The 22,709-nt window shown below is 53.9% G+C and overlaps 7 protein-coding genes across 7 annotated transcripts; 3 read left to right on the top strand and 4 right to left on the bottom strand.

Moving 5' to 3' along the window:
* The first annotated feature begins 1,391 nt into the window (after window positions 1–1,391).
* On the top strand, window positions 1,392–6,007 carry ASPACDRAFT_80096 (GTPase-activating protein BUD2). The gene is made up of 2 exons (XM_020205564.1): window positions 1,392–4,519; window positions 4,574–6,007. Exons 1-2 carry the CDS (start codon window positions 1,699–1,701, stop codon window positions 5,518–5,520), a joined length of 3,768 nt encoding a protein of 1,255 aa, XP_020054318.1. The 5' UTR covers window positions 1,392–1,698; the 3' UTR covers window positions 5,521–6,007.
* Window positions 6,008–8,304: 2,297 nt separating this feature from the next.
* Window positions 8,305–10,347, bottom strand: ASPACDRAFT_1889879 (uncharacterized protein). The gene is made up of 4 exons (XM_020198550.1): window positions 9,964–10,347; window positions 9,697–9,902; window positions 8,854–9,619; window positions 8,305–8,775 (listed from the first exon to the last, which is right to left on the bottom strand). The coding sequence occupies exons 1-4, from the start codon at window positions 10,093–10,095 to the stop codon at window positions 8,398–8,400; spliced, it is 1,482 nt and encodes a 493-aa protein (XP_020054317.1). The 5' UTR covers window positions 10,096–10,347; the 3' UTR covers window positions 8,305–8,397.
* A 136-nt stretch (window positions 10,348–10,483) lies between these two features.
* Window positions 10,484–12,180, top strand: ASPACDRAFT_1903897 (uncharacterized protein). Its single transcript, XM_020198798.1, has one exon. The coding sequence runs from the start codon at window positions 10,580–10,582 to the stop codon at window positions 11,936–11,938; it is 1,359 nt and encodes a 452-aa protein (XP_020054316.1). The 5' UTR covers window positions 10,484–10,579; the 3' UTR covers window positions 11,939–12,180.
* Window positions 12,181–12,194: 14 nt separating this feature from the next.
* On the bottom strand, window positions 12,195–14,873 carry ASPACDRAFT_122807 (uncharacterized protein). Its single transcript, XM_020196572.1, has 6 exons — window positions 14,675–14,873; window positions 14,494–14,613; window positions 14,154–14,430; window positions 13,514–14,100; window positions 13,278–13,448; window positions 12,195–13,227 (listed from the first exon to the last, which is right to left on the bottom strand). Exons 1-6 carry the CDS (start codon window positions 14,752–14,754, stop codon window positions 12,255–12,257), a joined length of 2,208 nt encoding a protein of 735 aa, XP_020054315.1. The 5' UTR covers window positions 14,755–14,873; the 3' UTR covers window positions 12,195–12,254.
* A 176-nt stretch (window positions 14,874–15,049) lies between these two features.
* On the bottom strand, window positions 15,050–17,199 carry ASPACDRAFT_122806 (WD domain protein). Its single transcript, XM_020196571.1, has 3 exons — window positions 16,513–17,199; window positions 15,559–16,450; window positions 15,050–15,488 (listed from the first exon to the last, which is right to left on the bottom strand). Exons 1-3 carry the CDS (start codon window positions 17,060–17,062, stop codon window positions 15,269–15,271), a joined length of 1,662 nt encoding a protein of 553 aa, XP_020054314.1. The 5' UTR covers window positions 17,063–17,199; the 3' UTR covers window positions 15,050–15,268.
* Window positions 17,200–17,470: 271 nt separating this feature from the next.
* ASPACDRAFT_15334 (uncharacterized protein) lies at window positions 17,471–19,270 on the top strand (the record flags this gene model as incomplete). The annotated part of the gene is made up of 4 exons (XM_020197149.1): window positions 17,471–17,965; window positions 18,080–18,234; window positions 18,286–18,535; window positions 18,734–19,270. Coding segments are annotated over 4 exons (1,437 nt in total), but the record flags the coding sequence as incomplete, so codon positions are not given.
* Window positions 19,271–19,478: 208 nt separating this feature from the next.
* On the bottom strand, window positions 19,479–20,344 carry ASPACDRAFT_18613 (uncharacterized protein; the record flags this gene model as incomplete). Its single annotated transcript, XM_020197779.2, has 2 exons — window positions 19,479–19,811; window positions 19,916–20,344. Coding segments are annotated over 2 exons (762 nt in total), but the record flags the coding sequence as incomplete, so codon positions are not given.
* Window positions 20,345–22,709: the final 2,365 nt, after the last annotated feature.

The raw sequence follows: 22,709 nt of genomic DNA, 5'->3' as shown, positions 1-22,709 counted from the left end.
TTTTTTTTNTTTTTTTTTTTTTTGTTCTCTCTGGTGTCTCCCTCTCCGCTCAATTTCTTGCGTGCTTCTTCTCTTTATTGTTTCCTTTTTCTTTTTTTCGTCGATAGCGTTTGGCTGCCACGCTGGGATGACGGGGCAGTAGGGAGAATTTCTTTAGTTTGCTTGCTTGCTTGCTTGCTTGCTTACTGCACGACGGGGGCCACAGCTCTATCAGCTCTATCTACAGTGCACTTTTTGTCTTCAAGTACTATTGAATGAAGACGATCAATTGTTCTTTTCCCCCTCCATTGACCTCGCTTTCCCTGTGATTCTTCCTTGAATAGCAATCTCCGGTTATTGTTCATCTGTGCCTTCTTGCTGAGTTGCATCTGTTCTTCCCACGGCTTCAACACCGCCTCCCGCTTTCATTCTTCCTCACTCTCTCACTCTCTCACGCATTCTCTTTCTCACTTTCTCACTCTCCACAGCCAAGCCAACTCTATCCTCTTCTCCGTTCCTCTCCCTTTTCCTTTCTTTCTCCCTCTCTTGACTCCATTTCGCTTGCTTACCTACAAATTGCCTCCACGGCTTTCCCTTATTTGTTCCTCTTCCACCTACCTACCTACTCAACCCCCACCTTCACCACTACTCTTACCACAATCAATCACCACCAACACCAGCATTATCGACAGACCAAACCAGCCCAGCCCAGTCCAAATCCCGAATTGTCGTACGAAAATGCATCCACGCTGATGCAGGATCTGCAGCTTTCACCACGCACGTTGCCAGGGTCTTTGATTTTCCACTCCCCTCAATTCCCTATCGATTTCCCCCTCCACCCGCAAAATCGCTGTCGCGCCTCCCTCCACTTGACAAGTCCATTGAGCAGAGGTCGTGAACAGAACGCCAATCCCTTCTTTCAGCGGATGCAGGTGTGTTTTAATTGTTCTACCATTTTCTCTCCCTCACTTGACCCCATATGTCCCCAATTTTCTTTTCTCCGTCGACTCCAATGATATCACGCTTCCCGGTGGTTCGAACCAAACCTTTGTGCCGACCGATTCCTTAGTACGACGAGGAGTACCTTAGAGCTGCTGTCATGACCTAATCTTTTTCAACTGCCTTTTGTCCCTATTGAACTTAGCTTACCTATGGTGGTTATCTTGCAGCGACCCTGTGGGTTGAAACTCGAAGCTTCGAGGATAGGAGTTGGAGCACACTGATTAGCGATTTTCGACCCCTCGACATTTTGTTACGCCTCCTCCCGCCCATCCATTCAACGACTGCCACCGCACCAAAGCGAGCACCAGAACTTTCTCCTCTTCTCCTTCCTCCTCCTCCTCCACCACCTCCTCTCACGACACCTCTCGAGCAATCTCACTGGCCCTTCCTCTATTTGACCCAGAAGCAGTCGATCTGTAACATCCTCATCGCTTGTACTCCCAACGCGCCGGCCTCGACCGAATGTGCGACTCCGCGTCCTTTCCTCATCCCGGACTCCATGCGTTCAGCTAGCGACCCATTGGACGACAAAGGCCCTCAATTGTTGGAGGACGGTTGCGCAGCGTACGTTGGGTGTCAGCGTCCTGCAACGTAACAACCCCGCATCCTCTCATCGTCTCATCGGTTTCTGTGTCTCGGCTCGTCTGTCTGCATCTCCTGTAGCGACCTCGTTTGAGCGCCGCTGCTGCCGGTTCCGTCGTGCGTGGTTGGAAAAAGATGGAGCCGGAAAGTTCCAACGGGTTCAAACGGAACTCCATCCACGGAATATATAGTCGTCCTGTGGAACGGCGCCCGAGCAAAAAGTCTTCCTCTAAGGACCGGCATGGGATGGTCTATCCAGAGAGTTTCAGAGATAAAGGCATTCGCACAGTGACCCCGGACCCCGAGGCGGGGAATCACTCCCCCTCGTCCGAAGCGGAAAACCTGGCTTCAAGTGCGGCACCCTCTCCTCGTGCTGCCGCCCGGACACGAGCCTCCGATCGCGAAGCCCGTCGCGAATTCTACTCGCGCCATTCGGCCGGTGACGAAGACGAGCCGCCGCTGGAAGTGAAGACACAACGGGCGCGGTCACGGACCACCAATTTGGACGATCAGCGCAGTGAAATCTCCAGCAATAATTTTTTTAGATCCCGGAATCGTCTGGGCTCCATCAACACCGCAACCTCCCAACCTAGAACCCCCGACGATCAAACGACGTCGATCGGGTTCCCGTCAATACAATCGCCCACTTACCTTAGCCATACCCTTGGTCGGCAGCGATCAAGCAAGCCTCCGGGAAGCTCGAATTTGGTAACGAGCGTGTCGGCCAATCAAACAACATCCCCGCTGTCGAGTACCGATGCATCCAAGATCCTGCAGCTCATGAAAACAACTTGTGGAAGGATGCACGGCATTCTTTCGTTTCGGACTGCATCCACGACCGCTTGGTCGTCGGGCTACTGCGCCATTAATGTTGCCACGGGAAGCTTGATATACCAAGCTAAAGGAGAGCCCGCATTGGCCAAAACACTGATTCCCGATCTTCGTGGCTGTCAGGTTCGCACCTTGGTCGATCCCGAGACCCGCGCCAACTATCTCAGTGTATCAACCTTTACTTCTGGTCTAGGGGTGGAGCTGAAACCTCACGTGAGCGAAACATTTGATTCGTGGTTAGCTGCGCTGTTATGCTGGCAGCCGATCCGACCCAAAGGTGTTCAAAATAAGATGACGAAACCACAATCGGTGGTCATCGGTGACCGCCGCCTGGTTGAACGTAGGAGAAACTCGGAGAGCACTGTTCAGAAGGAGGCAGCAATCATCAAGGTGGGTAAAATGCTCCTTTGGGATAGGCCGAGTGCGTCTGGCGTTCGACCATCGTCAGGGCGTCGGGTCTCGACATACAGACAGCAAAGGGCACTTTCTGCGTCTTGGCTACGCGTAAGCTGCACGCTGCAGGAAAACGGCGCTTTCAAGCTATACACGGAGTCAGACATCACTCTGGTCACTTGCATTCAATTGTCGCAACTCTCCCGCTGTGCAGTACAACAACTGCACTCATCCGTCTTGGAAGATGAATTCTGCATTGCAATATACCCGCAGTATGCAGTACATTCTGCTTCGGGCCTAACGCGCCCAGTATATTTAGCTCTTGAAAGCCGCGTTCTGTTCGAGGTGTGGTTCGTCCTTTTGCGCGCGTTCACGATCCCAGAGCTTTACGGCCCTGAAACGCCAGTAGAGGAAGAGTCTCCGAAGACTCCAGGAACCAGCGAGACAAATGTCGCTTCTACCGCGGACATGTTCCGAATCGAGAGAGTACTTGATGTAAGAGTAACGGAAGCCAAGCTATATCGCTGCAGAACCGCGGAAAAGACTCCCCGCAGTCGAAAGCAGTCCCGGTCTCATAGCAACTCGGCCCCCGCCTCTGCAGTGAGTGATTACTATACCGAAGTTCTCCTGGATGGCGAGATTCGGGCGAAATCTGCCGTCAAATACCGCACAGCAAACCCTTTCTGGCGAGAAGACTTCACTTTCAGCGACCTCCCACCCGTTCTGTCACAAGTCTCCATTCTTGTCAAGACGATCAACTCGACCCAGAAGGATTGGTCACTGATCTCGCATGGCTCTTATGCCCTCGGTCATGATTCGAACCCTCTGCGCGCATTGGATGACGTAGAACTCGCTTCTCATGATGCCACCTTTGGCAGGGTTGACTTGAAACTAGATGACCTGCAGCCAGGGGTGGAAACCGAAAAATGGTGGCCAATCCTGGACGACAAAGATCAACCTGTGGGTGAAATGCTCATGAGGGCTCGGATGGAAGAGACAGTTGTGCTCATGTCTCAAGAATACACCCCGATGTCTGAACTTCTTCATTCCTTCACCAATGGTCTCACGATAAATATGGCTCAAGTCATGTCATCCGAACTTAATCAGCTTTCGGAAGCGCTTTTGAACATTTACCAGGTTTCAGGGACGACCGTCGAATGGATATCCGCCCTAGTAGAGGACGAGATCGACGGGGTGCATAAAGAGTCGACAGTAAGTCGACTACGATACACGTCGAGAATCCATTCCAACGACGCACGGGAATCAGCCCAGGATCGGGAAGTCCTCGTCAGAGACCTGGGCCGAACTGCTACTGTGGAAGCAAACCTTCTCTTCCGCGGCAATTCACTTCTGACCAAGGCACTCGATTATCATATGCGTCGACTCGGGAAGGAGTACCTAGAAGAGACGATTGGAGAGCGACTTCGCGAGATTGATGAGACTGATCCAGACTGCGAGGTCGATCCGTCTCGTGTACATCGTTCTGATGACCTCGACCGTAACTGGAGGAACTTGATTGCTCTAAGCAATGGGGTCTGGAAGTCGATTGCGGCCTCGCCCTCCAGATGTCCGGCCGAATTGAGACTCATTTTCCGCCATATCCGGGCGTGCGCGGAGGACCGATACGGTGACTTCCTTCGAACTGTCACGTACAGCAGTGTTTCCGGATTCCTATTCTTGCGATTCTTCTGCCCGGCAATCCTTAACCCGAAGCTCTTTGGATTGCTAAAAGGTATGCGCCCAACTTCAAGTCATGACTGTTTTCACCAGTGCTAATGGCAATCAGATCACCCGCGCCCTCGTGCTCAACGTACTTTAACCCTGATAGCGAAGGCTTTGCAAGGCCTAGCCAATATGACTACTTTTGGCAGTAAAGAACCTTGGATGGAGCCCATGAACAAGTTCCTGAACACGAACCGGTCCGATTTCAAACAATTCGTGGATTCGATCTGCGCGATTCCTGCTGACCGTCCGGCGCCGATTGTGACTCCCTCTTACGCCACGCCCATTCAGATTCTGGGCCGTTTGCCCCCAACCTCACGCGAAGGCTTCCCCAGTCTTCCTTTTCTGATTGATCATGCGCGAAGCTTTGCCAATCTGATAAGCATCTGGCTGGATTCGGCACCGGAGAGGCTGAACGAGTTGGAGGAGGTCGACTCTGCTGTCAGCAAGTTCCATGAGCTAGCCCTCCGGCTCCATCAGCGGACAAAGGATTGCATGAGCCGAGCCGAGCAAGCTGAGCGTCCAAGCGGAAATCTAGAAGTCAAATGGGAACAATTGATTGACTCAATGGAGCGGTCCGCGACCTTCTACGACGACAGTTCTAAGCCCACCAGCCCGACGACGGAGGCGGCCGTGGCGGGATCTACCTCGGTGACGGGCAGTCATCGCAATTCAATCGGCTATTTCACTTCACGGCCGTCCCTCCCGCGTCGATCAACTGATCACCCCCCTGAGGGTGATGAGGATACGCCACCCAGTTCTTCATCTGCGACGTGGGATCAGAGTCGAGTGCCTTTCACAATTCCTCGGTGGGCTGATCCGCGGGATAGTACCGGCAGCTCAAAAAACTCATCGACATATTCCCTTGACCAGGAGCCGTCCAGATCTAGACGCTCCAGCATCACAAGGGAGACTACAAGCAAATATCGTTTCTTTGACTTTGTCCCCGCCACCTCTCGACGCAAAGCCAAAGATCGAGATCAAACCCAACAGCAGTCCCGTGAAGAATAACGGAGTGAGACATGAGTATAAGAGCGTTTTTGTAGGCCCGAACATCTACGCTTCGACGTTCATGACGAATATGGCGACCAGGAGCGGCCTGGTTGATATATGGGCTTCGCAACAATAGCCTTGTGACGCATTCATCCTTACATTGGAGCTGAGACCCTGTCCTGTGGAGAAACCGACTTTACAATTCTCGAGGCAAGCCGACAGTGGGACGTGCGAACCTCGACTGAAAGGCGAAACATATGGCAGGTGGCAGAATAATTTGTTTGTTGTTCATCTTCTCCTTTTCTGTATAACACAAGAGATCGATTCCATTATCGAAAGACCTGCCTCTTCTGGTGTAAATTCTTCTCCTTCTCCTCCCCTCGCCGTTCTCTTGCTTGATTTTCCTCTTTTAAGCAGCATGTGCCCATGATCTAACGTACTCTCTTCTGTGTGATTGTCTCTTTTGTTTCTTCTTGGAAAGCATTTTGTCCTGGTGTTGATACCCTGCTCCAATTGGGGTTGTTTTTGCGTCATTTGGTCCCTCGACGTGTGAACAGCCCACTGGATGGATATATTGGATCTTTTGAGGAATTTGGATGCCTCGAACGTGAGAGATGACCGACCCCCACCCTTTGTTCTTCTCTTTTCTTTGGGCCCCTCTATATTTTCTCCTTGTGTAAATAGCGTCTTTTCTTCTCACCAGATCGGTCTGGGTATAGATGACACGACTACTGCATCAACTTGTTCGATATCGACTACTTTGTTTTCTGGAGTATGCGTGACCTAGGAAATTGCTCTGGAACTCCACTCCTCCCCCTTTGGAGAAGTGGAAGTGACTGACATACTGTCCACTCACAGGTCAGCTGGCCTGATTCTCGGGAGATCAAGTTGTCTCTCCAGTCATATCCGATAGCATGCGTAAAGTAATCATCTAGATACCTGTTCGGCATCAATGTACCCGAATATGCCGGTCTCGCCTGTAAGCCCGGATGGAGCGCGGAAGGTCCCCCGACGGCCCTCGTGAGGTTGAATCAGGGAGGGTCGGGATCGCCGTCTCTTAGTGTTAAGAAAAATCTGCGATCAGCCTCGGCCTGACATACTCCTTCATACCGCCTGAACTTCATCTTCAATATAATCTAATCACGATGGTGGAGCATCAGGGTGGGCACCGTCAGGAACAAGATCAACGACCCTTGAGGAAGTACTGTTTAGGAGGGACTGGCGGTACCAAGGCAAGAAAGGACCAGGCGCAGGTCCATGTCGGCAGCCTCAGATAGAAGAATGCTACGCATTCAGCGCCCAACGCCTTCCATCGCTCCGCAGCGATGACCAAGGGTGCGAAAGTCACATCGCGTTTAAGGCAAGTAGGCTAGATCTACAGCGAACGGCTGCTCCACCGGTAGCCCGATCCAGGTCAAATCGTGCAACATCTGCTGCCATACGGCCGCATCCCAATCTTCGGCCACCGCCGCCGCGACGATCCCTGGGCTTCGAGGGGGATCGTCGGGTGTTGGTTGCGGTGAGATATGAGCGTTCTCAGCGTGCTGGGTAGATGCTCTTCTAGTATTTCCTCGATCTTGTGCGAACTGGGCCTGTGCCCGACTACTCTCCCCACCATGAGAGCATAGATCCGATCCACTGCACGGCAATTGTCCCAGACGTCATCTTTCCGGGACATTACCTCCATCTTCTGCATAGCAGCCAGGCCGAGGTTGTAATGACGAATGGAAACAGGGGCATCAATTCTGTGCGGAACTTCGAGAGTAGCTCTTCGCCTTCAGTGATAATGAGAAGTCCCCGGGTAATTAGGTTGTGGAGCGGCTCAGGTAGAGAGCTTGGGTGTGACGATGTAGAAGGGGATGATATTTCTGTTATAGATACCAGTTCCATTCTGGGGTCCTAGTCGAAACAAGTGAGATAGTCTTCTTTCTAGGTGCATGGTTCGGAAAGGGCTATCTTATCAGTATGTAATTGAGCAACAAGTGTGTTGACCTGTTGCTGGATGATTGCAATGCGGCTGTTTCTGGAGTCACGGAGAGAAAGGTTACCCATCAGTCTACCCCCAACACAAGGGTACTGTATATGGCTATGAGCTAACCTGATGCTTGAATTGCTGCGCGAGCTGTCTGGAGAAACACAGTGTCGGTCAAGTCTCGCACATCCTTGACACCGTCCACTCTCAACGGGGCACGCATTTCACTTTCAAGTGAATACATCATACGCAGGCATGCCGTCTCGAGGGCGCTTGCGGAGGCATTTCTCTTTGTACTGGGCAATAGCTCCGGTCTCAAGGTAACTGAATGAGGGACAGTAAGCTGACAAGCCGGGGGTAGAGAGCGTACGGAGATCAGCACGGCGCGGGGTCGGAGTCGGCCTTCGGGGCCAACCACAAAGCCGGGACCGGTCTCGGTCTACTATACCAACAGATTACCCGATTCGGTAATAGTTGGGTGAGGTTGTTGTTGCGTATGACAAGGCTATTACTACTGTGTTTGTGAGTTGATTCTCTGGGCTTTGTGAGGTGTGTGTGTGCGCTACGCTGACGGTGCTTGTTCACTAGTATCTTCCTGTAGATGGGAGCGCTCTGGCGTTTATACTGGCCGACGGGATCCCATGGGTCAATACTCGCCTGGCGGAGGGAGATGGTGATTTGCTTTGTGCAGAGCGGAGTGAGAAATTTCAGTCGGATGAGCAGGTCACTGTGTGAAGAACTAGCTTGCTGCTCGTGGTCATTGGGTATGCAACACTGACTCTAGATTAATGCAAAATACAGAAGATGGCCAGTAGTGAGAAGGGTATACTCTCAAGGAGGGTAATCTATTAACCCAGATAGATTATATAACTAATACTAATGCAAACCAATGGGAAAGGGAACCTCGATCATCTGGGTCAATTCTATAATGCGTACCGGAACTCCTTGTCCTGCTTGTCAGTCAGATCATTGCTGGGTAAACCATTCTCATCGAGTTCGATCTGCGGATCAGTCCCCTGCAGCTCCGAAGACCTCATCTGTGCGTCACGCTTGTGGTTGTCGGCCGCACATAGGAAGCGGTAGATGATGACGGCCACGAAGAGGAGACACCATGTCACAATGGAAGTGATCACGCCCTCGGTATACCGTGGCTTGTGCGTCCATAGCTGTGGTGAGCCGATGCAGCCCGCCGAGTAGCCTATGAAGAACATGGTGTTCACGATCGCCCGTTTGGTGTTGCCCTTCACATTTGAGGCGGAGAGGGAGAGAAGTATAGACATCGATGCTGTAATGCAAGAGGACTAGACAGAGTCAGCATTAGGCTCAATTTCCAGCGCCATCGAACCAAGCCTTGGAAGTATTGCTCAATCTAAACTCACCACCCAAGCAGCAACGATGAGCCCCCACTCCGCCGCCACGTCAAGCTTCATCAAGAACACCGTCCCCACCAGTGGCGGGATGATCAGCAGCAGAACCACCAGACTCCGCTGCCGCGGGAACCAGTACACCAGCGCCGTTCCAACCCAAAGCAAAGCGACCTGCACGGCCCCGGAGGGGGCTGTGTAGAGCATCGTCTCCAGCTTGCTATAGCCAATCGATTCAATAACCAGCGACGCAAAGGTCAAGACGGGGGACTGCATGGTGACCAGCACGCCGAACCAGAACACCGCCCAGGCCTTGGGGTCCAGCAGGGCCTCGCGCAGCTGCGGCAGGGCGAAGGACGTCTTGTCGCCGCCCTCGCGATCCTCGGCCATGCGCAGCGATAACACCGTCTTCTCGCGCGCGGTCAGAAACCAGGCGTCCTTGGGCCCGCTGGGCATCAGCACGAAGAACCCGATCCCCGCCGCCACGGTGAGCGCGCCGCAGAGCAGGAACAGCACCCGCCAGGGGGCGAGGGCGAGGGAGGTGCTGTTCTTGCCGATGCCGTACATCAGCAGACAACCAATCACCTGGGCGACGCCGTTCATGGTGATCCAGAGCGCCGTCCGCACCGTGTGCTCCTTTTTCCGGTACCAGGTCCCCGTGATGGTCACGAATGCCGGGGAGACGGCCCCCTCGCTGAAGCCGAGGAGGAACCGGACTGTCGCGAAGCCGGCAAAGTTTCTCGGGACGGCCAGACACATGCAGATGATTCCCCATATGATACTGTCATGGAAATTGGGTACGCATCAGCTTGACTTGTTTTGTGTTTGCTGGTCGCTCTGAGGAAGGGGGAAGCGTACACGGTTGCACCCACGAACTTGGTCAATGGGAGCCGACTCATCAGATAAATGAAGGGATATTCCGCGACAAGCTGGCCGACATAGAAGATCGAGCTGGACCATGAGTATTGTGAGTTTGTTAGATTCAGATCTTCGATCAGGCCGAACACGGCTGCATAGCTCAGACTCTGCTTGTCGAGGTATTGTAGGAAGAATACGAAGCACATCTGCGATTATGAGCACTATCAGCTTCGTGCATCTTTGTTAAACCATAGTTGGAAGACTCACGAATGGCAGAATGACCATGTCAATCTTGCGTAGCACTGCCTTTTCTTCTTCCGCTGTATACGTATCTGATCCCACCGCAACAACCTCGCTACTACTGCGAGTGCCATGGTCCTTTTTCTCTGGGTCGTTCATTGTTGGAGGAGGTGAGGAGTGAGCTTATGTGTCTTGGGCAGTTGAAAGGAAGCAATGAGGAGACATTTGGCTTTGCTGAGAATAGGACTGGTGCTGAGTATGCAGCCTGTTTGTCGGTCGACTCGGATCCCCAAACACAAGATAGGATTCACAGGGATGATATATGGCCGGCATCACACCCCAGATTTATCAGTTGACCAATCAGAAACTCTTATCTTTCCAAGTTCTAGTATAAAAGTTGTTCAATAAATGACGTTTGATAAGGGGTGACCAGCGATACGAATGAATGGATGATGGATGAGGGTCATCGATCCGATGCCAACTCGGCAATCTGCAATCTGCAAGGCCAACTTCCCGACAAGGACAAGGTCATCTGCAATGCGACCATCACCAACCATATTTCAGCCATCTTTCCTAGGGAGTTTTCTTGATCTCTTTTCCCACTCCTTGACTTGATCAACTGAGTGAACACATAATACTCATCATGCCTTGTCACCCACCAGTTCCAGGCTCCGACATCAAGCCTTGGGCCCGCGCAGCCCCGCGGGGGTATCTCTTCACCAACGCCAACATCGTGGATGTACAGGAGGGTCGTATCCTGGAGAATGCCAACCTCATTACCCGTCACGGGAAAATCGAATCCGTCTCCGCAGCTTCTCCTTCGCCCGAGGCTTCCTCTCCTTCCGACCTGAAAGTCATCGACTGCAAAGGCCACTATCTATGCCCGGGCCTCTTCGACGCCCACGTCCACCTGTGCGCTGTCCCCGGCTACAAAGACCTCTCCAAAGCGTTCGGGAACTCAGACCACGCATCCCTACTGCGGCAGCCCTTCGTAGCAGCCCAGATGCTGCACCGCGGCTTCACGAGCGTCCGCGACTGCGGAGGCGCCCAGCTAGCACTGAAGGAAGCCATCGACGACGGGGTCTTCCCGGGGCCCCGACTCTTCATCTCGGGCCACGCCCTCTCCCAGTTCGGCGGCCACGGCGACCTGCGGGGCCCGCACGACCAGACCGAATGCTGCGGCGGCCTGCACCGCAACAACCACCTAGGTCGGCTCTGCAACGGCGTGCCGGAATGCATGTCCGCCGTCCGCGAGGAGATCCGGTGCGGCGCCGACTTCATCAAGATCATGGGCTCCGGGGGCGTCGCCTCCCCGACGGACAAGCTCGAGCACCTGCAATTCACCACCGCCGAGCTCGAAGCCATGGTGGAGTGCGCGAACAACGCGGGCACATTCGTTACCGCGCACGCCTACACCGTCAAGGCCATTCGGCACTGCATCGACCACGGCGTTCGGGGCATCGAGCACGGGAACTTCGTCGACCCGTCCACGGCCCGGCTGATGGCCGAGCGTGGCGTCTACCTCACCCCGACCTTGATCGCGTACGCGCAGATGGCCTCCGACCAGTGGCAGGGCTACCTGCCGCCTGAGTCGCAGGCGAAGAACGCGCAGGTGCTGCAGTCCGGACTGCAGGCCCTGAAGATTGCGGCGGAGGCGGGCGTCAAGATGTGCTATGGGTCCGATCTGCTGGGGCCGTTGGGGTCGGCCCAGACGCAGGAGTTCGCCCTGCGCGCGCAGGTGCTCTCTCCGCTGGAGATCCTGCGCAGTGCGACGGTCCATCCCGCGCAGATGATGGGTTGCGGGGATATGATCGGGCAAATTAAGGAGGCCTTTCGCGCGGATGTGGTCTTCCTGAACCAAAATCCGCTCGAGGATGTGACGGTCTTTGATCGGCCGGAGGAGCATGTGCTCGGGGTGATGAAGGATGGCCGCGTGTGTAAGAGTCGCTGGAGCGCGCTGGCGGAGGATGCGGAGATTCCAGTTCGTGTTCAATATAACTGACTTAGGGGAGTAGATGTAAGGAACTGATTTTTGATCCTCCCAGTGAATGAGCCTCCTGGGGGTCTGGCTTTTCTCAATAATGCTGGTCTTGTGGTTACAGTGTAAGAAGCGCTTTGTGTGTTGAGTGATTAGCTCAAATGCATGCGTGAGTTCCTAACAAGGAAAGCGCGAGGCGGCTGTGACTGCTTCAAGCGGGCATCTACAAAGAGCGTGATATGAGTAAGGCGTGACTGTGACTTTACTGACTAAATTAATTGCCATTGATGTAATATGCAAGTGACTTCTACAAATCTTGGGATAATGATGATAAGTACGATCATTCCATTTGGCCCATCAGACCCGAGAAATCCAGAGCATCGCCTAGAGCATCTAGTCCAGTTAGCCCCATCAAGAACGACTGCTCATCGTTGTGTAGGCCGGAGAAAAAGTCAACTGGCAAAAGCGGATAAGAAGATCCCGAAGACGGATTCGAATAACCCTGCGGAATGGATGATGCCTCTGGGATGTGTTGCGCCATCGGTGTTTGCCAGGTGGTCGGTGCTGCCAACCATGACTCCGCATCCCGGTCTCTACTATCTCCTCTCAAAGGGATTTCTTCTCGTGGACCAATTCCACAATATTCGCGACTTTTGGGGTCTTCTTGTACGGCGAACCACTCCAGCCATTGACCGTAGCCCACATGCGCATTCAAGTGGGAAGACTCGCGAGACGTGACAGGATTGTTAAGCTGTTGCAGCTTCCTTGCAGCTTCATTTGTGATCGATAGCACCGCTTCAACAAAGCTCACGCCCAATCTGGCAGTCATGTTCCCCGTGGCCATTGTCCGCAGGCACTCGAATCCCAGCTCGACCCGACTATCATACCCCGAATCGCGTTCCAAGATCCCTGAGACCAAGGTAACGATAGTTGCGATGCTGCAGCCCTGGAAATCGGTGAACGAGAACCTGGTGATAACTCGATGTCGCGTCAAGCTCTCAAAGAGGCGCAGGATCTTCCTTGCGGCTTTCGTACAGCCGTTGCCCAGGCTCTTGATCTTGTCGCTGATATCCGGTGCGTCGCGATCGACGGGCGGTTTCAACTTGGTCCTAACCAAAGTCACCAAGGCGACCTTGCCCATCGTGATCATTGCATAGTAGTAATTCAGGTAAAGATGAGCTATGGCTCGATACTTCCAGCTGCTTGGCGGGATCTGGTCGAGTTTCAGGTTGGGGGGAAGTGATCGCTTCCATGCTTTGAGATCATCTTTCCATGTTGATTGGGATAGGTCTGCTGAGCTGGGTAATCCATCCCTAGACTATATCAGTATAGTGTCTTCCTTATGTGCGGGAGTGTAGCATACGCAGGACCGGCGATTTCGTCCAGTATTCTGACCAAGCGAACGTAAGCCAGCTGACAGTCGAGGTTCTCGAACGATTGAGCTCGGTCAAGGACGCCGTTCTGAGACGGGTATGGCGCCGTGATTATTCGGGTATCTATAGAGCGAGGTCGGTTCAACTTTACAGTGGTACAACTTTTGATCGACTTAGCAGAAATTCCATTAAAGGGAGGGAGGGCCTTGGAGCACGAGCCACGCACCGTTCTAGCGAATAGATAGACCACCAGAGACGATATCGCACTTCTCGATCTCGCTCAGTCATGGACGGATCTTCTGAGTTGAGATGGAGATCGCATGCTAGAGCTTTTCGTAATGCCAGTCCCAGATAAACGTAGGATGTCCCAATCGCACTTGCAGGCATGAAATAAACTCCCAGGACAAATGGGGCTTGAATGGATCTCAAACATGAGCGTTCGATGATATCCGGTATGAGGGTCTTAGCATGAACCGCAAATCTATGTCCGAGATCTACATTCTCTTTGGGTAGTAGGCTAGGCTCGAATCCTTGGGGCTTCTCCAGCGGTGTCCACTGACTCCCGAGAGCGAACGTGGCCATGGCAAGGCAGACGAAGGCTGAATCAAATCTCAAAAGTGAGCTTAAGTCCGTATAGAACTCATCAACGTCGGCGAGCATCTGAGCCTGATCGAAATAGAAAAAAACATCAGTGGCGTGCTTCATGAAGACGTGGAGCAGGAAGTCGGCCACTGGACGGGGAGGGAACGCATCGATGGCTGCTTGTAATCTTGATAGTTCGGAGGGATGTAGCCCTTTTGGTTGAATCATTCTCTTGGGATAATCAGTCACACAGATATCCGCTGCGTTGAAGCGTGGGATCATACCGCCTGCATCGCGACCATCTCCCGTTCTTCCGGAGCATGATGGGGGCCGAGCGAGAACGCTTCTCGAAGCCGAGATAGGAAATTGGGCCACAGAACTCGCTTCAACTGATCTGCAATGACGTGTGTTGATAGACCCTGCGACAGAACAGAGGCTGGGGATAAAAGTTCGGAGTGATCAACCGCTGCATGATCTGGCATCCGTCTTGAATCGATGGTTGCGCTCGGGGATTGCGCTGGGATCTGGGTAAGCGACGGTTCAGTCCCTGGCGAGTCTCCTCTAGCAATTAGCAGTCAGTCGCGTAGCCCAAATTTGATGAGAGAATCTAATTGGGTTACATACTTCTCGAATCTGCAATCTAAATTCCTGAGTGTACATCGCTGACATTTGTGGTGTGCATCCAGACGAGGGTTACCCCTTGCTGGGATGCATTTGCTTTTCCTTCTCTTGCATAGAGTGCACCTGTCAGCTTGTCAATATGCACCCAATCGGTAGAGCGTGTACAATGACTATTGGCTCTCACGCTTGTGGTGCTCTCTTTCGATCCACATCTGCAACGCGCCGCCGTCTTCTCCGCCTCTCTGCAGTACTAGTCGAATCCATTGTCACCAGAAGCCCTGAGGGGTTAGGACGCGGCAATCTGACACCCATGTGACGACTGTGACCAAGCTCACCGAGACTTCCAGATTCCTAGGTATCTGCGGATGTGTGCAAGAATGAGTGAGTCGGCAATCTGTCCCGGACAAAGTACAGACATCCGACCCTCGGAAACGCGCCTCCGCTTATCTTCTCCGCATTTCGGTGCGGGGTTTGCCGACGCGATTGATAGCCTTTGATAACCTTACCAGACGGTTTTCAAACGGCTAAGGTATTGACTTTGTTACTTGTGGAAAGTATTGGACAGTGCAATTGAGAATACTCTCCATGAGTCTATCTACTGGAAGCCATTGACTGCCATGCCAAAGCTCAATCCCGCTTGCAAAATCCGAATATGCTAACACGACTATTTACAGATCTACAGTACATCCAACAAGAGCCGCCGCCGCCAATGTAAAAACCAGAATCACCTCAAAACGAGACACGCTTCCCTTCGTCTGAATCACTTCACATCACTCTACTACATCCACAAGCAGATCTTCCCGCTTGCCGTACCGCCCGCCACCCAGTTCTTACTCCGATGGAAGACCGCCACCGCGGGAACAGCCGTGATGCCCTCGCCGCCGAGCTGAGCCAGTTGATCCCCGGAGGCACTGTAGACATCGACGAAGCGGTTCATGTTGCCAATGCAGAAGCGCTGGATGGGGGACTGGGGGTTCTGTTGCCACTGGGGGCGAAGGCTTGGGATATTGTCAGTATATGGGTCCTTCCAGCGATAGTGAGGGTATTGTTTGTTTTGAGGAAACATACATGGTCACCCATCGTCCCGTCTGGCAGTTATGCCTGACGACAGTCTGAGGCTTCAACTCCTCTTCGGAGAGTGTGTGGCCTTTGTCCCACGTGCTGATTCCCTTGGGGCCGCTGAGATCGTAGATCTTGATGGTGTCGTCGTACGAGGAGGTGGCAATCTGGCCGGCACTGTTAAAGGCAGCATGCGACACGGAGAGCCGACTGTAGTGCTCGCCGACGGGAACCCAAGAGGGCTGCTCGTCGTCATCTTCTTGTACCTGGCGCCGGGTGGACCGGCCAGCAGCTTTCATGGGGGCTTGCAGCATGCGGAGATCCCAGAGGCGCATGGACCGATCGAGCGAGGCAGTTGCGAAGTAATGGGGTCTCGCGGGGTAGAGGGAGAACCCTCCGATCTTCTTCTCGGCGAGACGCCAGGTGGTCACGGACTGCGGTTTCGAGCGCTCGAGACGCGTGTCGTAGCGCCCAAATTCACCGTCGAGGGTTGTCCAATAGAGGACGTGCGGGTCGTCGGCGGCCATATCAAGGCCCGAGATGGGGACATCGTCGGAGGTGGATTCAGGGGCGTATTGCTCGACGCTGGTGGACTTCTCGAGGTCGGTCGCGCGGATGCTGCTGTCGTAGCTGGCGGTGTAGATGCGGGTTGGGGTGGAAGGGTGGATGTAGATGGAGCTGATGGTGCGAGTGTGCGGTTTGAGGGTGGTGAAGCTGGGGTCGGGGTCCTCATCATCCTCGTCCTCGTCGCCGGATTCCTCGGCCTTAATCGCGTTGTTCCGTTCTTGCGATGCGTCGAGGATGCCAATGTGGCCCAATTTGTCGCCAGCAAAGAGAAGGGGCTTCGTCTCAGTGGGGTGGAAGGCCATAGTATAAATTCTTTCTGGGGTGAGTTTAATGCCTATTGTTGACGTTGTGATTAGTATAGAAGTCTCAAAGTTCGGGGGATGAGGGTAAACAGACGGTTGGGCTCCCACGCCTCCCACAGCTTCAATCCGCTCATCTCCTCCCTCAATGCTTTGAGGTCTTTATCCGTCGTCTGCTCGATATCATCCTCGTCAAACGTGCGCTGGTACGGCATCGCTACGCCCTTGGTGACCACATCCACCCCAATCAAACTATCCCCCGACAGCTTCTGCCCGTACACCACCATCTCATTGAACGAGAAGGCGTCCGACTTGCGTACGCGCTTCGCCCGCTCCGCCGCCTGCAGCGCCGCATCCACCTCCTCCGCTTTCCGCTTCGCAACCTCGCTCTCCGCCGCGATGCCCCTCAGTCGCGACGACATCCGGCGCGGCACCGGCGACGCCTCCTCCTGTTTGACGCGCTTCACGGGCGTTTTCTTCTTCGCGCGAACGGAGTGATCCCGCGATGAAGGGGTCCTGGAAGGCTGCATCTTAGGCGGGAAGAGCCCCGAGGACTGCGCCTCCAGGGAGAGCTTCTTGAGGAGCGCATCGCGTTCGGCGATGTTGGCCAGACGCTGCTTTTCGAAGTCGGAAATCTCCTCACCCATTGTTTCTTTAAGGAATGGTCAAGTATCGATGATTAATAAGAACAGATCAAATACTAGAAAATCAGACAAGAGGAGACAAGACGGGTTGAGTGGCGCACGCAAGAAAGAAGCTTTGAAGAGGGAAAAGAGTGAGTGAGTGGGACTGCGATGCCTTTTGCTGGAGAAAGCGGCGCGTCTGGGCCCGCCGCGTGGGCACGTGACTTTAATTGGCCGGGCGGCGGCAAATGGCAAAAGTGAATTAATTTCAATTCCTCCGCGGAAGTTTATTCCATAGAATTTTTGGTCCGCAAGCCTGGGGGTTCTTATTTTCGCCTTCTGATTCTCTCCCACCATCACCTTTTGCATTAGTGTTATATACACTGCAGGAAGAGCATGATGAGTGCTCGCAACGCTCGCGCCTGGCTGGCCCTGGCCCGGGCGACTCGCAATTCCTCTGTTCCATTCCTCTATCAGACTCGCACGCTCGCCGCGGTGCCCAAATTGCGATATCAGCACCGGCAGCTCCAGAGTCAACAGATTCAGTCAATGTTAATGTCAACCGAGGCGCAACAACAACAACAACAACAGTCACAGGAACAATCACAGGAACAAAACGACAACACAGAATACTCCAAACCTGACCCTTCAGCACAAGAAAGCACACCACCAGCACCCCGGCCCGGACGCCGCAGCTTCCTCAAGCGCAAGGCCGCCTCCGTATCCTCCTTCGCTGCCCCAGCGCAATCATCCTTAAACCGACTCAAACCCCCTCCCCGCGCCTTGACAATGATGACGAACAGCGAGAAACAAGCCTTTGGCGAGATGCTCGAGGCCCTTGGCGCCGGAGCCGATCTCAAATCCAATAGCGCGTTACCCACATTGTCCGCATGGCCACCGCCGCCGCCCCAACCCTCAGCGCCTGGCGTCACTTTCCCGGATTCATCCTCTCCCTCCGAAACCGAACAACAACACGAAACTCAATCCCAATCTCCCGCCGCCAACGAACCCACCGAAGACGACCTCCACGAAATGTCACAGATCTCCGCCATTTTCGAGTCCGTCCTCCAGGATCTGAAGGAACGCAAGGCCCGGCAGCAGCGGCAAGAACAGCAAAAATTGGAGAAACGGGGTCAATCTTCCCTGGTGACCCCGTACTCGACCTCGTACCATGCCGGGGGTGACGACCCGGCGGCGTTGCCGGCGAATTCCTCGCTGACGGAGTTCATCGAGTTGCGGCTGAAGAGAGGGGATTTCATCAACGCACAGCTGACGGAGTGGCTCACGCGGAACCTTGTCTCGACGGAGCGGGCGGTGGAGGCGGTGGTGCTGCGCGAGAGCCATGTGATCGAGACGGCGCTGCTGAGGGCGGTCAAGAGGAAGCATGGGGACAGGAGGCTTTGGGATGCTTGTCGCGAGATGGTCTTTCCGCTCGTTCATGCTTTGGAGGCGGATGTGGGGGTGCAGCATTCCGACACGAAGGCGGACGAAACGGAGGTGCTCAAGGATGAATCTGACGACATGTTCTTCGCGCCGGAGGAACCAGCGGAGGTAGAAGATGATCCCTGGGGCGCTGAGGTGGAGGTGGAGTATGATGAGGCCAGTGAGTCGCAGGAGACTGAGAGTTCGACGGCCGCGAACGGGGAAGGACAGCAGGAGGGAGAGGCAGCGACAATCAATGAGGAGAACATCGAGCTTCAAGGGGAGAGTTCGTACAAATTGGTTCTCCCCGAGGGCGTGCCTGTCTCCTCAGTCGTCGCCGAACTATACCCCAAGATGCTCCTGGCCGCCTTCCGCCTGCTGAACCTGCACTCCCCGGCGTCGACGCTAATCGGCCAGTTCCGGTCCACCATCCGCCTGATGGGCCCCACGTCCGCCGTGCTGGGCGGCTCGACCGGGCTCTACAACGAGCTGATCTACTTCTACTGGCGCGGGTGCCAGGACCTGCCGGCCGTGGTCGCCCTCATGCAGGAGATGGACGTCACCGGCGTGGAGCCGGACGCCCGCACGGTGCGGATCCTGGGCTCGATCGCCACCCAGCGCACGCGCGATCTCAAGGCGCACTGGCAGCGGAATATCGGATCGCTCCCTCGGCCGCGAAACCCGGCAGAGAAAGTGCGCGTCGGCCGCGAGACGTGGTGGGATTTGGCGCCGAACCGCAAGGCTTTCCGGGCCTTGTACGACGACGATGGGTGGGTCGCCAAGGTGAAAGCGCGGGTCGAAGAGCTGAGGCGCCGAGAGCAGTTGAACAAGCCCCAACGACGAACCTAGCAGCGTAAAGGGTCATGTATAGAAAGATTTCGGGAATATCCCCTATCGTGTATAATATCTTGTAAATCACATATCCAAACCCTAGAACAGTATACAAGCAGCGAATTCTCTCGATGAACAAGATCTAAAGAGATAAATTAAATATAATACCAGATTCCCCTGTTTTCTCTTAGATCTTCAACCCCCAACTCCGTCCCAACCCCACCGCCGTCGACCCCATGAATCCCAAGCACTCCCTCACCCCCGTGAGCTTATCCCCGACAGCGCGGGCATCCGCCCACCGACGCGCCACGAACTCCTCCGTCTCGCGCAGTCCGGCACTCGTGTCGCGGGTCATCACGATGTCCGAGGCCGCGTACACCGCCGCCACCGCCATGCGCTTCGAGTACCACGAGGCGTCGACGGACTTGTCACCCGCCAGGTTCAGGATATCGTCCGCCAGGGCGTGCAGTTCCGAAAGGGAGAGAGGGATGTTTTCTCCGAGGGATATGACTGCCAATGCCTAGTTCGAAGAAGAATTGGTTATGTTAGTATTGTTATTGTGGTTTTTGTGTGTGTGGGTGTCAGTCAGGTAGTCGGGTTGTGAGTTCAAGAAGAAAAACTCACATCCTGCCATTGATCCTTGACCTCGGCGTTCATGCGCAAGCGTTCCATCAACAGGAACTGGATCTTGTCGTCGACGGAGAGCACGGGGCCGGCCGAAAACAGGCCATCGGATTCGACCTTGGAGCGCAGGAGGCCGCGCCGGCTGGCGAGCCAGAAGAGGATCAGGTCGAATTCGCCGCGGGGGAGGAGCTGCACGGAGACATCCAGGAAGCCGGCGTCGCGGGCACCCAGGGTGAGGGCGTTGCGGGAGAAGCCGTGCGTGGGAACGTGGTGGAGGGCGGCGGAGAGGATGGTGGTTTGCGAGTTGGTGTAGTCGTGGGGTTGGGTGGGGTGGTGTTCGGAGTGGTAAGTGCGCGTGGAGGGGGACAGACGGTTGGGACTAGATAAGGTTGTTCGAGAGGTGATTGTGAGGTTGTTTTGTCGGGTGGTGGTGGTGGTGTGGATTTGCGATTGGGGCTTGGGCTGGCGGAGATGGGTTCGGGGAGCGAGGGGAAGGGCGGCGCGCGGGGAGGAGGCGTGGGAGAGGCCTCTCCGGGTGAGGGTGAGGAGGGAGGTTGGTCGGGTCATGGTTCAGGAAGGTGTTCTCTATGGTTGTAAATAAAGGAGAGGGCTGAAGGGAGTTGGAGGAGAAGGTAGAGAAGGAGAGATTTGCGGTGGTGATGGGGTTGGAAGAAAGTCGGGATGTCGGCGGAAGGAATTTGTTAAGCGGTGGCCTGAGCGGAGCCAAGATTGCCTGCCAGACTCGCTGGTGCCGGGGTGAACCACTAAATGGTTTAACTGCAGTAGGATTGGTCTGTGGTTGATGTTGACCATGTGGGTGCATTAGGAAATACTAGGATTGAATTGTTGACTTTATTGCTAGTAGAGCTGGATTATGCTATTAGGAAGTAGTCAGAATGCCTCCTACATAGAGAGTAAAGTACAGTACTTCGTCCACCACCTGCTAGAGGAAAGTCAGGAAAATATGTAGACGGTAATCAATAAAGTCAATGCTCCACTACTTAAATACCTAGACTCAGTCCCAGAATCTTATGAATATTTATCTCGTAGATTGTTGGTCCAGGTAACTAGCTCTGTGGTACCTGAAGATCTCCCCCCTCAATGACCATTGGCAGTGGATGGTTTTACTGTAATTGTGATTTTTGTAGTAGTGGAGCTAACAGGTCTTTCGATAAAAACCATTGTTGAATAGATCTGATCGATCTGACTGATCTCTTCTCCTAGTGATCCTGTTTATGCACTGGTAGTAAGAGTAGTGGCCAGTCACGTAGAGACTAGTTTATAGATCATTCTCGCAATCATTACTGTCGAAACTAACGGACTATTTCAGACTACTTCCGACTAGCGATGTCCCTTTCATCTTATCTTTTCCCTCCCTTCCTTCGACCCCCGCCCACTCATCCTGTCATCATCCGCATCTGCATTCCACGTCCTCTTATCCCATCCACTCATCCGCCTCCCTTTCCACTCACACACCTTTTATCTTCTGCGCTTTTCCCTCGCTCCCCTACTCTGACCGTTTGTTTGCTGCCGACTTCACAATTGATTACTGTCCAGAAACCATCATGGGTGGGTTCGTCTTTCGATTGTCTCTCGTCCCGTCCTACTTGCCTTGCTTTTCGTTTCCTGCCTCATTGAATCTCCCTCATCACCCCTCCCTCCGTGGATAATACTCTGTCATCCTCCCCTCCAGACGAGCCAGTCCGGTGACTGCACGTTCATGTCTGGTGCATCCTCAATGCCCTTTCCCATGTAGACGCCGTTCAGTCGAGCCCTTGCCCGAGTAAGAGACACAAGAAGCCAATGATACACAATTGGAGAAAAGGACGAAGACTGTGGCGTCTATGCCATCCTCATTCATGTCTCTTATCAGTTCACTTTGGTTGCTGGCTGGCATGGAGACCATGTCAGGTTCCAGGTTGTCTCTGAAGCTGTCAGTCAAGGTGACAAGAGGAAGCGGGCAGCGGGAAGAAGGGGTACCAACGAGGCCAATCACATACTGTGGACCTGCAGGTTGGGGAGAGACAGACACGGGCTGGAACCATGAGTGATTGTTGACTGACTGCTTGCTTGCTGGCTTGCTGCTGCTACTGCTGGTGGTGGTGGTGGTGGTGGTGGTGGTGGTGGTGGTTGCTGGCTGATGGGGCTTATTGTGCTCCTACTGCTGCTCTTGCTCTCACTGCTCCTACTCTTCTTTCCTTTCTACTGCTACTACCTACCTACCTAACCACCTTATGATTACTACTACTACCACTACCACTACCACCATCGTTTCCGTCTGCCAACCAACGAGTGTTCGTTCCCTTTTCCCAACCCAACCCCCCCCCGCCGTCACCCTCCTTTATCTCTTGCTCGCTCTTTCGCTCTTCTCTACCTTAGTTTTAAGTGTTGGTCTCGCCTTTCTTCGGTTGATTACTGATTCTACCCTCTCCTCCCTCCCCTCTCCTCCCCTCTCCTCCCCTCTCTCCTCTTCACATTCCCATCTCCATCTTCCCTTTCCCTATCCTTCACCTCTCCTTCTCCATCTCCTCTACTTCTCACCTCACTTGCTTCCCATTTCAATCAGTTCTCACTTCCCTCCGCTCGTCTTCAATCTTCCTAGCTTGGTAAATTCCTGGGTGGTTCCTTTGTCTGTTTAAACCCCGACCATTGGCTTGGTGGCTTACCATCTAGATCCGGTGTTCAGCCGACGTGTATCGACCTCACCAAGTAAGTGTGGGATTTTCTTTGATTGTGTTTTCTTGTTACTGCTTTGTGTTGTGTAGCGAAACGACTACGTTGTCTCCCTGTGATC

The sequence above is a fragment of the Aspergillus aculeatus genome (genome assembly GCF_001890905.1).
Source record: "Aspergillus aculeatus ATCC 16872 unplaced genomic scaffold ASPACscaffold_12, whole genome shotgun sequence".
NCBI classification, from domain to species: domain Eukaryota; kingdom Fungi; phylum Ascomycota; class Eurotiomycetes; order Eurotiales; family Aspergillaceae; genus Aspergillus; species Aspergillus aculeatus.
This window is presented reverse-complemented; position numbering and strand designations above follow the sequence as displayed.

Coding starts and splice junctions, on each gene's coding strand:
- ASPACDRAFT_80096 (XM_020205564.1), top strand. CDS start 1,699: ATGGAGCCGGAAAGTTCCAACGGGTTCAAACGGAACTCCATCCACGGA. Junction 4,520..4,573: donor GCTCTTTGGATTGCTAAAAG/GTATGCGCCCAA, acceptor AATGGCAATCAG/ATCACCCGCGCCCTCGTGCT.
- ASPACDRAFT_1889879 (XM_020198550.1), bottom strand. CDS start 10,095: ATGAACGACCCAGAGAAAAAGGACCATGGCACTCGCAGTAGTAGCGAG. Junction 9,903..9,963: donor ACATGGTCATTCTGCCATTC/GTGAGTCTTCCA, acceptor TCATAATCGCAG/ATGTGCTTCGTATTCTTCCT. Junction 9,620..9,696: donor AAGTTCGTGGGTGCAACCGT/GTACGCTTCCCC, acceptor TTTCCATGACAG/TATCATATGGGGAATCATCT.
- ASPACDRAFT_1903897 (XM_020198798.1), top strand. CDS start 10,580: ATGCCTTGTCACCCACCAGTTCCAGGCTCCGACATCAAGCCTTGGGCC.
- ASPACDRAFT_122807 (XM_020196572.1), bottom strand. CDS start 14,754: ATGGATTCGACTAGTACTGCAGAGAGGCGGAGAAGACGGCGGCGCGTT. Junction 14,614..14,674: donor CGAAAGAGAGCACCACAAGC/GTGAGAGCCAAT, acceptor ACAAGCTGACAG/GTGCACTCTATGCAAGAGAA. Junction 14,101..14,153: donor AGATGGTCGCGATGCAGGCG/GTATGATCCCAC, acceptor GATTATCCCAAG/AGAATGATTCAACCAAAAGG.
- ASPACDRAFT_122806 (XM_020196571.1), bottom strand. CDS start 17,062: ATGGGTGAGGAGATTTCCGACTTCGAAAAGCAGCGTCTGGCCAACATC. Junction 16,451..16,512: donor GGAGGCGTGGGAGCCCAACC/GTCTGTTTACCC, acceptor CGTCAACAATAG/GCATTAAACTCACCCCAGAA. Junction 15,489..15,558: donor ACGGGACGATGGGTGACCAT/GTATGTTTCCTC, acceptor CAATATCCCAAG/CCTTCGCCCCCAGTGGCAAC.